Here is a 12,252-nt window from a genome sequence, read left to right on the forward strand (position 1 = left end):
TGCACCTGGGCGCATTTTGTGAAGGGGAAATGAGACCCCCGTGCAGTTTCTTTTCTTTTTTTCTTTTATTAGTTTATAATATAAAATACAAAAATGTAAAAGAAAATAAGAGGAAAAATGGGGGAGGGAAAAGGGAAAGGAAAAGTGTGGAAAAGAGGGGAAAAAGAAAAGGCATTGACTTTTTGACTTCCTTTGCTTGCAGTAGAATAAGATAGTAACATCAACCTCAAAGGAAGAAAGGAAGGGAGGGAGGGAGGAAAAAGAAAGAAAGAAAGAAAAAGAAAGAAAGAAAGAAAGAAAGAAAGAAAGAAAGAAAGGGAAAAGGAAAGGAAAAGGAAGGAAGAGAAAGAAAGAAAGAAAGAAAAGAAAGAAAGAAAGAAAGAAAGAAAGAAAGAAAGAAAGAAAGAAAGAAAGAAAAAATTACCCAGACACGGTTGTTTCTGCAAGGCCACACAATTCAACACTCCCCACAACAAATTGTTTTAATCCTTGCACCATATCTTAGATTGTGCTTCCACGAAGAGTCAGTCGGTCCAATGCTTTTCTAGACAGGAAGTCTGTGTAAACACTAAGGATGATGTTGTTGTGGGTGTGGGCGTGTGAGTGTGTTACTTCCACATTTCCTGGAATTTGCCACTAGGCCAGGCTGTCAGCCTTTCTCCTTTGTTTTCCTGCGGCCTCTTCCGTTTCCTTCTCGGGTGGCGCAAAATATGTGTTGAGTAAGGAAGGTGACCATACTGCTTCATGGTGACTGTAGTCACCTTCCCCCTGAAAACCTTTTCCCCCCACGTTACACACACACACACACACACACATACACACACACACACACACACACAATCCTAGATTGCATTAACAGAGGGATAGAACCAAGATCACATGAGGTAATAGTACCGCTTTATAAAGACTTAGTAAGGCCACACTTGGAATACTGCATCCAGTTTTGGTCGCCACGATATAAAAAAGATGTTGAGACTTTGGAAAAAGTGCAAAGAAGAGCAACTAAGATGATTAAAGGCCTGGAGACGAAAACCTATGAAGGACGGCTGCAGGAATTAGGTATGTCTAGTCTAGTGAAAAGAAGGACTGGTGTGTGTGTGTGTGTGTGTGTGTGTGTGTGTGACTTGATAGCAGTCTTTCAATATTTGAGGGGCTGCCCCAAAAGAAGAGGGAATCAAGCTATTCTCCAAAGCTGCTGAAGGCAGGACAAGAAGCGACGGATGGAAACCAATCAAGGAGAGAAGCAACCTGGAACTAAGGAGTAAAATTCCTAATGGTTACAGCAATCAATCAGGTGGAATAGCTTGAAGTTGTGGCTGCTCCATCCAACACTGTTATTCTGTTCTGTTCACATTTTGTATAAGGACAACAAAAAATTCCTCTCCTATGAGGCGAGCCACATTTATTTTATTTTATTTTATTTTATTTTATGCTGTGGGTGAGTTCCTTGGTCTTGCAAGCGACGCCTCGGGACGATGTCGCCTCTTTCGTTCTTTCTTACATCCTAATTTTACTTTTCTTCGGGCGGAAATAATTTTTCGCCACGTTGTTTTCTCTTTGAACCGTGTGGGAAACTCCGTAGATCTGCTCCTAGATCGATAGGAAATGAGGGGAGGCTGAGGAGCAGCTGGTGGTGATCCTTTTCACCACAAAAAGAGAGAAGCAACTTAAAAAACTAAGGAGAAATTTCCTGACAGTTAGAACAATTAACCAGTGGAACAACTGCCTCCAGAAGCGGTGAATGCTCCAACACTGGAAGTTTTTAAGAAGAGACTGGACAGCCATTGGTCTGAAATGATCTAGGGTTTCCTGCCTGAGCAGGGGGTTGGACTGGATGACCTCCAAGCTCCCTTCCAACTCTTATTATTGCTGTTGTTATGATGTTGTTGCTTCTCCCAAGCTGACTCGATCTGTCTGTCTATCTCCCTCTCTACATTATAAAATCAAGTCTCCATGGCTGGCTGGGGAATTCTGGGAGTTGAAGGCCACCCGTCTTAAAATTGCCAGGGCTGGAAACCCCGGCTCTAAGATGCTAGATATCAATAGGATAGAAAAACCTGTGGGATCGGCATCCCCGTGGGAGTTCGTTCAGAAACGTCTTTGCAGCGGTGTGCGTTGTGTGTTCCCAGCCCCTGGCATCCATGAAGCCGATCTGGGCATCCAAACCGTATCATATTTCCCGGGTCCTACTAGTCCACGTCTTCTGCTTCCCTCAAGCAAGGCAGGACATTGGGGTGGTGAAGATGGAGACTGGTCAGAGGGGAGCGTTCTGCACCGACCCCCCAGTTTATCCTGTTCGGGGGCTGAATAAGGAATTCAGTCTAAAAGCTGCTGAGCAACTGTGTTGGGGAAGGCAGGCGCCCTGCGGGATAAAAGTCTATTTTTAGGGTGGTTTGGAAATTTCCTCTGGCTACTTCACCATGTCCAGTGGAACGCTCCTCTCCTCTTTCCTGCTTTCCTTTCCTCCTCCTCCTCCTCCTCCTTCTCCCTCCTCCTGCAAACAGCACATAGCCAGGGCCACAAATGGGGAGACCACGCCTAGCAAAGACAGGAATGCTCGCAGCTTCTCGGAGGGAAACTCAGCCAAGTTAAGGAGCTCATTCAGAAGGGGACAGCCAGTTGGGGAACAGCCAGCCCAAAACAGCCGAAAGCACACTCGGGAGGGTGGTGTTTCTCGACCGGATGCAAAGCTGTTCCCTTGCCACGCTGACAAGAACCGTGTCGTGCTGCTGCTCCTGCTGCTGCTTTGCTGGAAAAGGCACTTTCCCTGGAGCTTTGCAGAAAAAGCCACTTTTGCCGGAGCTTTGCAGGAAAAGCCACTTTCTCCGGAGCTTTGCAGGAAAAGCCACTTTTGCACCGTTCCCGGTCTTGGCGAAAAATTGCTGGTTGGGTCCCGGGCACCATGCCGCACAACATGTGAGTGTCTTAACTGGTTTTCGGCACCTGCGGGCAGCCTTGCCAACGAGGTGATGGTGTCGCTTCCCCCCGAAGGGGAGCTGGCCTACGTGACAGGTGGCCCAAGGCTGCCGCTCGGGGTCGGCCTGTGCTGGGTTCGAGCGATGCTGGCTGCCTGCAGGTTCCCGCGTTGGGCTGCCACCTTCAGAGCAAGGTCGACGAGATCGGTTTTCCCTTTTGGCGTGCCCTTCTTAGAGGGGCGGGCAACTCGGGTAGTTTTGATGGCCTGGGGACTTCAACTCCCAGAATTCTATGCGCGCTCAGGAATTCTGGGAGTTGAAGTCCGCAGGTTGTCAAGGGGTTATAGTTGCCCAACCCTGCTCTACTTTGGGGTTCATATTGGGGGGTGGGGGGTGAAGGATAGGAGGCCTGGGGAAGCTAGGGGGAAGCCCATGAGTCTGGGACATGTTTGGTATGCTGTGTGTGGGTTCTGGAGTCCTTTGATTTGATTTGATTCCTTTCCTTTCATCTTTCCTCTCCTTCCCTTCCTTCCTTCCTTCCTTCTTTCTTTCTTTCTTTCTTTCTTTCTTTCTTTCTTTCTTTCTTTCTTTCCCTTTTCTCTCCTCTCCTCCCCTCCCCTTCCCTTCCTTTCCCTATATACTATTACAAACTTTAATCAAACCAAAATAATAACACCTGTTACAGAAATGGCTTTTCTTTATTAAAAATGTAAAGTAAAATGCTGAGGCTGTAACTGTAATTTTGTACTTTACCTCACCAAAAAAAAAAAAAAAAAAAATTGTAAGTCTTTCTTCTCTTTTTCTGTTTTACCCTGAATTCTTCATTTCCTTCCCCTTCTGATCTTTATTTCTATTTGTATTTTATGTTACCATAAATTCTAATTTAAAACAAAAACCTTAAAAAAAAAGAGCTGAGGCGTGAAAGAGGTCATGTTAACAATCCCTTTCTCCCACGCACCTGGTGTTGTTTCCCCTAACAAGTGTGTATCTCTTTTTCGTCTGTCACAATCCGACACAATTTCTATCTCCATTCACTATCTTGGTGCACCCATCCCTGTCCTTTCTTAAAAACGATGTTCAGTTTTTCAGAAACAGAATCAACCCTGTCTCCTAGTCTTTCATTGTGGCCTTTGTGTAGTTGTGCGTACCTCTTTCTGTTGTGATGCACATGCTCTTCTGTGTCCGCTTTCATTTTCAGCCTTGTGCATGTGTGTGTGTGTGTGTGTCCGTGACTTACAACCAAACTGAGCTCAAAATTTCCCTTGCTAAGCGAGACAGTTGTTAAAGTGAGTTTTGCCCCATTTGTACGACCTCGGGCGTAAAGCGAACCCCTGAAGTTGTTAAGTTAGTGACACGGTTGTGAAATGAATCCCTCTTTCCCCATTGACTTTGCTCGTCAGAAAGTCGCAAAAGAGGATCACATGACCTCGGGACATTGCAACCGTCCTAAGTACATGCCAGTTGCCGAGCCTCTGAATTTTGAACACCTTTTCACACTTTTACGACTGCAACGGTCGTTAAGTGTGAAAACTGGTCCTACATCACTTTTCCCAGTGCCATTGTAACTTCGAATAGTCCTAAGTGTGAAAAAAACCGTCCCAAATCCCTGACACCGCGACCGTCATAAGTATGAGTCAGCTGCTGCGTGTCTGAATTTGGATCACGTGACTGCGGGCATGCTGCAACGGTCGTAAGTGGGGAAAATGATCTTAAATAGATTTTTTCAGTGCTGTCGTAACTACGAATCGGTCGCTAAACAAACGGTTGTAAATCGAGGACTACCTGTACCCTGTTTTTTTATTATTATTATTGTTTTGTTTTTCTCCTTAAGAATGATTGAGCTGCGTTAAATGTTGGGATGTTAAACTCCCAACAGAGAAGACACAGAATACTATGTAACATGGAACAAGTGGTATGACTGGTTGGAGACTAGAAATAATAGAGGAGAATAAATATGGAAAGGTCAAAAGTGAAAATATGTGTATAATAATGTATAATATGAATTATGCTTAGTAAGAAGTAGAATATGAAGGAAGAAAAATGTAAATAAGAAACAACAGGGCAATAAGGACCAATATTCTAAAGAAGAATAAGGGGGGAAATGTAAATAATAGAAGATTACTGTTACGTAATCGCTGTTAAAAAAAAAGGGAGAGGAGTATATACTGTGTGTGTATGTGTGTTATGTTTTGCTTTGTTTTGTTTTGTTTTGTTGGTTAAAAAATAAATAAAACAAAAAATAAAAAAAATAAACTTCCAACAGAGAAGGGAGTCGTGGATTCTCACCATGTGGTGTTTCCCCCCCCCTCTTTTTGTGGTTTCTCCACAGACCATCCATGAGCTCAGATTTCCAGCATTACAGTTTCAGGATGCCAAACATTGGATTCCAGAACCTGCCTCTCAACATATACATCGTGGTCTTCGGCACCGCAATTTTTGTCTTCATCCTCAGCTTACTTTTCTGCTGCTATTTGATAAGGTAAGAAACAAACACACACCCCTTTTCCCTTTTTTGTGGAGAAAAAAAATTATTATTATTTTTAGTTTACTCAAAGGAAGTTAAGCACGGGTAAAGATTTTAAGGCTGTAAGTAGATGTAGTAGTTCAACCACTTCGAGTTCTTTCTCCCTCTTTCGCAAGGCGTGAGAAACTTGACGTTGTTAGATTATATTGATCAGCATTCAGTTGGCGAGAACGTTGTTACGTGTTAGGCTTCTCTTTTTTTATACGGTACTTGAGAGTTCAGGAACTTTAATAGGTTTGAAAAGTTTGGCTCAGCTTATTCATCCTTCACATTCTTGGGGGGTGAGTGAACACTTGTTCAAATTCTTCAACCTACTCAGGACAATTGATTGTTCTGAGAAAAATGGCAAAATGGAAACAAACGATCTAATCCAAACCGTAGATGTAATGGCGAAGTTAGTCTTGGGTCTAATTGCAAAACTGCAAAGTTAGTCTGGAGTCTGATCCAAGACCTGGGTCTAATCGCAAGGCTAGTTTTAGATCCAATTGCATAATTGTAAAGTTAATCTTGGGTCTCATTGCAAAATTGCCAAGTTCTTCTTCGCTCTAATCCTAGAACTAGGTCTAATGGCAAAGTTAGTCTTGGGTCTAATTGCAAAACGGCCAAGTTAGTCTTGAGTCGGATGCAAAACCTGGGTTTAATTGCAAGACTAGTTTTAGGTTTAACTGCAAAACTGTAAAGTTTAATCTTGGGTCTAATGGCAAAATTGCCAAGTTATGAACGATTGCTGGAATTGGGTATGTCTAGTTTAATGAAGAGAAGGACGAGAGGGGACAGGATAGCAGTCTTCCAGTATCTCAGGGGCTGCCCCAAAGAAGAGGGAGTCAAGCTATTCTCCAAAGCACCTGAAGGCAGGACAAGAAGCAACAGATGGAAACTAATCAAGGAGAGAAGCAGCTTAGAACTAAGGAGAAACTTCCTGACAGTGAGAACCAGTGGAACAGCTGGCCACCAGAAATTGTGAATGCTCCAACACTGGAGATTTTCAAGAAGAGACTGGATAGCCATTTGTCTGAAATGGTATAGGGTTTCCTGCCTGAGCAGGGGGTTGGACTAGAAGACCTCCAAAGTCTCTTCCATCATCATCATCATCATCATCATCATTATTATTATTATTAATTGTTTGCTCTAATCCCAGAGGTAGGTCTAACGGCAAAGTTACTCTTGGGCCTAATTGCAAAATTGCAAATTAGTTTTAGGATCTAATCCAGTGGTTCTCAACCTTTGTAATGCCGCGACCCCATAAGACAGTTCCCCATGTTGTGGTGACCCCCAACCACTTATACATCACCGGGTGCCAGGGGCGTGGCCAAAGGGGAAAAAAATGGCGGACAGCCTTGTTTGGCGACCCCCGTGAAATGGTCATTCGACCCCAAATGGGGTCCCGACCCACAGGTTGAGAACCACTGATCTAATCCAAATCCGATCCCACCTGCGCAGGGCAATTGGATCATTGCTTTGCGAAAAATGGCCAAGTCAGTTTTGGGTTAATCTGAGCTTGGTCTTAAGAGGGAATGCAGATGGGTGATGGGGGGGGGCAGGATTTTAGCAGGGATCCCACTGAAATTGTTGGTCTGCAAAGTGATTGGGTCACTTACATTTTTGCCTCTGGCTTGCCAAGTCCCATGTTTGGTGTTTCAAAGAAGAGGGGATTAAGCAAGTGTTGTGCTTGCTAAGTGTGCGACTGCACAACGGGGGACCAAGGTAAAGCAAAGCAAGCGGCGGCCCATGGTGGAACAGATGGGGAAGTATAAAAGAAAGCCTTTATACTTAGCAGGTACAACAGAAAAAAAAAAAAATGCACGTTTCATTGCATTCTAATCCAGATGGTCTTCGGGTCCCTGGGGTCTTGGGACATTGTAGACCCTGCCTGTTCTGGAAAACCCAAGAGAGACAATTTATTTATTTATTTATTTATGAGGCTTATATACCGCTTTAAGTGCAAGCACTCTCTAAGCGGTGTACACCAGTAAGCAATGTATATATATATATATATTTACATTGCCCCCAACAATCTGGGTCCTCATTTTACCTACCCCGGAAGGATGGAAGGCTGAGTCAACCTTGAGCCGGTGAGATTTGAACCGCTGAGCTGCTGAACACAGTCAGCTAAAGTGGCCTGCAGCACTGCACTCTAACTGCTGCGCCAGTGGAGTCCTCTTCCCCAAATGGATGCCGGCTCCGGGCCCCCCAGGAACGAGCCTTTTTGGAGTTGACCCATCTCTTCAAAGCCATCTTGGAGATAAGGATGGGCTTTCTCCATTAGAACGTTGGAAAGCCGCAAAGGCCAGCTTGTTAGGAAGAAGTCAAACATGAGCTGTTCTCCTGGAAGGTTGTAGGACGTGTTAGTGAGAGGATGGTTGCTGATCCTGGGAGGTTAGGGTTTTTAATCTTCGCTATGGTAGAGTTTTGGAAGCTTCTTGGAATTGATGGGAGGAGCACTGAAACAGAAGTGGGCAGAAAAAGAGAAGAAGATGGAGATGAGATGGAGAGGAAGTTGAGAGGGAGGAGAGGTTGAAGGAGGTGATGGAGGTGAGAAGGGGAGGGAGAGGGAAATGAAGGAGGTGGTGATAGAGAAGGAGATAGAGATGAAGGAGAAGGTGATGGAGGTGAGAAGGTGATGGAGGATGAGGAGAAGGAGATGGAGATGAGATGGAGGATGAGAAAGAGATGGAGATGAAGGAAAAGGAGAGGGAGATGGAGATAAAGGAGAAGGTGATGAGATGGAGGATGAGGAGATGGAGAAGGAGGGAGATGAAGGAGGAGATGGAGAGAGATGAAGGAGAAGGTGATGGAGATGAGATGAAGGATGAGAAGGAGAGGGAGATGAAGGAGAAGGAGATAGAGATGAAGGAGAAGGTGATGGAAATGAAATGGAGGATGAGGAGATGGAGGAGGAGAGGGAGATGAAGGAGGAGAAGGAGATAGAGATGGAGGAGGAGGAGATGGAGATGAAGGAGGAGATGGAGAAGGAGATAGAGATGACGGAGAAGGTGATGGAGATGAGAAGGTGATGGAGATGGAGATGAGATGGAGAATGAGGAGAAGGAAATGAAGAAGGAGATGGAGATGAAGGAGAAGCTGATGGAGATGAGATGGAGGATGAGGAGAAGGAGACGAAGAAAGAGAAGGAGAAGGGAAGACAGTTGGTTTTGCTCATGGGGTTCGTATCTAGAATTTGGAAGGGCCCAGTCCCAAAGCTTCAGCTTCAACGCATGCTGTTGCTGCTTAACAAGATCTAGGACAGAGGGAATCTTTCAAAAACAAATTCAGATCCAACCGAGACGGTCCAATTTTGTCCGTTCCGTTGCAAATGGCCCCGCACACCTATAACTGCAACCTGTCTCTCTTTTAATGAGTCTGAAGCTTCTTCAGCTATTTATAAGAGCCGGCTCCTGTGGTATTTCATCACGAATCTCTGCCCGAAGGAGCATGTTCTGTTGTTGTTGTTGTTGTTTTTTTAAAATACATAATTGAATTCCGTGTTTAGGGTGTGAAAGAAGACAAGCGCAAAAGTCACCGACTCGGGAGGCTTTTATTTTATTTTTTAATTTAAAGATTTTAAAAAAAACACTCTTTACCTATTATCTCAACCTTCGTAGCCTCTTTGTACTCTGTGGTACTCCAAAGCCCATTATACTTATTATTCACTTTTTTTTGCATCTTTCAGTCAGGCTGACGCTTTCTTCTTTATCCTTTTCCTTAAAACAAAGCCCAGTGACTCACACAATTACTTAGTGAAATCTTTCTCTATTGTTCTCCAAGGTGATGTCTGCGTTGCACAGGTGCAGGAAACGTTTGATGTTCCAGGCATGGCCCTTTGTCCTGAAGAGCGTGCAGTTTTTGGCAGGGTGCGCGCGTGCGTTTTTATTCGTGCAAGGGGAAAACCGGAGCCATACATTCCATTTACACTTAACGCTGAGTTTCACGGATCGGACCGTGCCCCCCCCCCAAAATGGTCCCTTATCTTTTGAGGGAAACCTTCTGCCTCCCCACCAGCGCCTCAACCGCGGTTATATTTTCTCTCTCAGGAAGAACTGGTACATTTTGAGGGCCAGAAGCTTTTGGTATCTCATTGGGTCACCTGGAACCTGAGATCAGAAAGTTAGGAGGTCCTTGGTGCTCTCTGAGCTGGGTGGTTTTCTTGCAGGCGTTTCATGACCCAACTAGGGAACATCATCAGTGCAAGAAGGGAGTGGGGATTGAGGAGAGGAGGGGGAGGAGGAGGAGGATCTTTGGTGCTCTCTGAGCTTGGCAATTTTCTTCTTCTTCTTCTTCTTCTTCTTCTTCTTCTTCTTCTTCTTCTTCTTCTTCTTCTTCTTCTTCTTCTTCTTCTTCTTCTCCTCCTCCTCCTCCTCCTCCTCCTCCTCCTCCTCCTTTCTTCTTCTTCTTCTTCTTCTCCTCCTTCCCTTCCTCCTCCTCCTCCTCCTCCTCCTCCTCTTTCTTCTTCTTCTTCTTCTTCTTCTTCTTCTTCTTCTTCTTCTTCTTCTTCTTCTTCTTCTTCTTCTTCTTCTTCTTCTTCTTCTTCTTCTTCTCCTCCTCCTCCTCCTCCTCCTCCTCCTCCTCCTTCTTCTTCTTCCATATCTGTTATCGGATATTGGTGATCCTGTTTTTATCAGCAGCTGCACAAAAAAGTGCTGCTGATTTTTCTCCAACCCAGTCCCTTCGATTTTGAAGCCACGATGTTCTTCTTCTGCCTGGACCTCGTTTGCCTTCAATCCTTCCCTGGAGGATTAAATGGAGTGTGCCGCATTTTTCTGGGTGTCGCATATTCTTGCAGATGTTTAATTACCAAACTAGATAACATCATCAGTGCTAGAAGAGAGTGGGGAGTTTGAAGGAGGAGGAGGAGGAGGAGGAAGAGGAGAACTGTGAGGTCCTTGGTGCTCTCTGAGCTTGGTGGGTTTCTTGCAGACGTTTCATGACCCAACTAGGTAACATCATCAGTGCTAGAAGGGAGGGGAGGAGGAGGAGGAGGATTGTGGGGTCCTTGATGCTCTCTGAGCTGGGTGGTTTTCTTGCAGACATTTCATTATCTAACTAGGTAACATCATCAGTGCTAGAAGGGAATGGCGTTTGTACAAATGGGTTGCCATGTCGGTATTAATGGGAGTTTTCCTGGTGGCCTCTTGATTAGACTGTTGTTTACTGTTTGATTATTTGTGTAGTATTAATCCTGATGTTAATCTCCGCTGAGTTGGGTGCTGATAGCTGGCCAGGAGGTGTTTTATCTTTTTGATGGTCTCTTTTAAATGGCACATAAATGTTGTTTATCTCTATGTGCTTGTCGATGACCGATTTGTCTGAATACCAAACTTCCAGGAATTCTCTATTGTTTGGAGACTTGGTTTCATATAGGATGCTCGGTTTCCCAGTTGAAGGAATCCCCCCCCCCCAAGACCACTCCCAGGGCAAGCCATGAGCAAGTTATGCTAAACCAGGGGTAGGCAACCTCGGCTCTTTTATGACTCGTGGACTTCAACTCCCAGAATTCCTGAGCCAGCATGGCTCAGCTTAGAACCTCTCCCTTTCCCCTCAGCATGGCTGGCTCAGGAATTCTGGGAGTTGAAGTCCACGGATCATAAAAGAACCAAGGTTGCCTATTCTGGCCTAGGCTTAGGCCGCTTTATGACTTGTGGACTTCAACTCCCAGAATTCCTGAGCCAGCCTGGCTCAGCTTGGAAACCTCTCCCTTTCCCCTCAGCATGGCTGGCTCAGGAATTCTGGGAGTTGAAGTCCACAAGTCATAAAAGAGCCAAGGTTGCCCATCCCTGTGCTAAACCAAGAGTTGCTTTGAATGAATGTGGGTGAACCCATCTCTTCTCTCCTTCAGCCAGGAGGAAGAATTCCAACCCCCCCCCCCCGTTCTTTTTCTTAACATGTCCACATCTTGCTGCCTACAGCAACAAACTGTGGCCAATAATGATGGCTAGTTACACTGATGACACATTTGGAAGATTGAGTTCTAGCTGTGGTTGCAACCACAGACCCACCTCACTGATTTTGGGGGAAATTGTGCTCAGAGGAGATTCAGAGGGACGAGACCAAGATGAGCTGTTAACGTTTTTCTCGTTTCCAGTGTGCTTTTTTTGTGTGTGTATGCGTGGCTGTGTGCGTGTGTGTCTCCTTTTGCATATATATATGTATATTTGTTTTTGCTTTCCAGATTAAGACATCAAGCCCATAAAGAGCTTTACGCCTACAAACAGGTGAGCCCGGGGTCCCTTTCCCTTATCCAAGTAATTTACAGTAATTTCTCATTATTTGTGGCAGTTATGTTCTCTTGGCTTGGTATAAGATCGCATTTGGAATATGGCATCCAGTTTTGGTCACCACAATGTCAAAAAGATGTTGAGAGTCTAGAAAGAGTGCAGAGAAGAGCAACAAAGATGATCAGGGGACTGGAGGCCAAAACATATAAGGAATGGCTGCTGGAATTGGGTATGTCCAGTTTAATGAAGCGAAGGACGAGGGGGGACAGGACAGCAGTCTTCCAGTATCTCTTGGGCTGCCCCAAAGAAGAGGGAGTCAAGCTATTCTCCAAAGCCCCTGAAGGCAGGAGAAGAAGCAACGGATGGAAACTAACCAAGGAGAGAAGCAACCTTGAACTAAGGAGAAACTTCCTGACAGAACAATTAACCAGTGGAACAACCTGCCTCCAGAAGCCGTGGATGCTCCAACACTGGAAGTTTTAAAGAAGAGACTGGACAACCAGTTGTCTGAAATGGTATAGGGTTTCCTGCCTGAGCAGTGGGTTGGACTAGATGACCTCTTAAGGTCCCTTCCAGCCCTAGGATTCTATGATTCATTTCT

At 45.0% G+C, this 12,252-nt stretch overlaps 1 protein-coding gene across 5 annotated transcripts in view; it reads left to right on the forward strand.

Moving 5' to 3' along the window:
• RNF24 (ring finger protein 24) overlaps positions 1 to 12,252 on the forward strand; it is a 58,185-nt gene that overhangs the window by 38,204 nt on the left and 7,729 nt on the right. For 4 of the 5 annotated variants that reach the window (XM_039368385.1, XM_039368382.1, XM_039368386.1 and 1 more), the window contains exons 2-3: positions 5,245 to 5,394; positions 11,606 to 11,648. In XM_039368385.1, the coding sequence (XP_039224319.1) occupies positions 5,252 to 5,394; positions 11,606 to 11,648 (186 nt within the window). In that variant the 5' untranslated portion in view covers positions 5,245 to 5,251. Of the gene's footprint in view, positions 1 to 1,176; positions 2,917 to 5,244; positions 5,395 to 11,605; positions 11,649 to 12,252 lie in introns of those variants that run through there. The other variant, XM_039368384.1, reaches the window with a different exon arrangement.

The sequence above is a fragment of the Crotalus tigris genome, unplaced genomic scaffold (genome assembly GCF_016545835.1).
Source record: "Crotalus tigris isolate CLP2741 ecotype Arizona unplaced genomic scaffold, ASM1654583v1 scf7180000020772.518028, whole genome shotgun sequence".
NCBI lineage: Eukaryota > Metazoa > Chordata > Lepidosauria > Squamata > Viperidae > Crotalus > Crotalus tigris.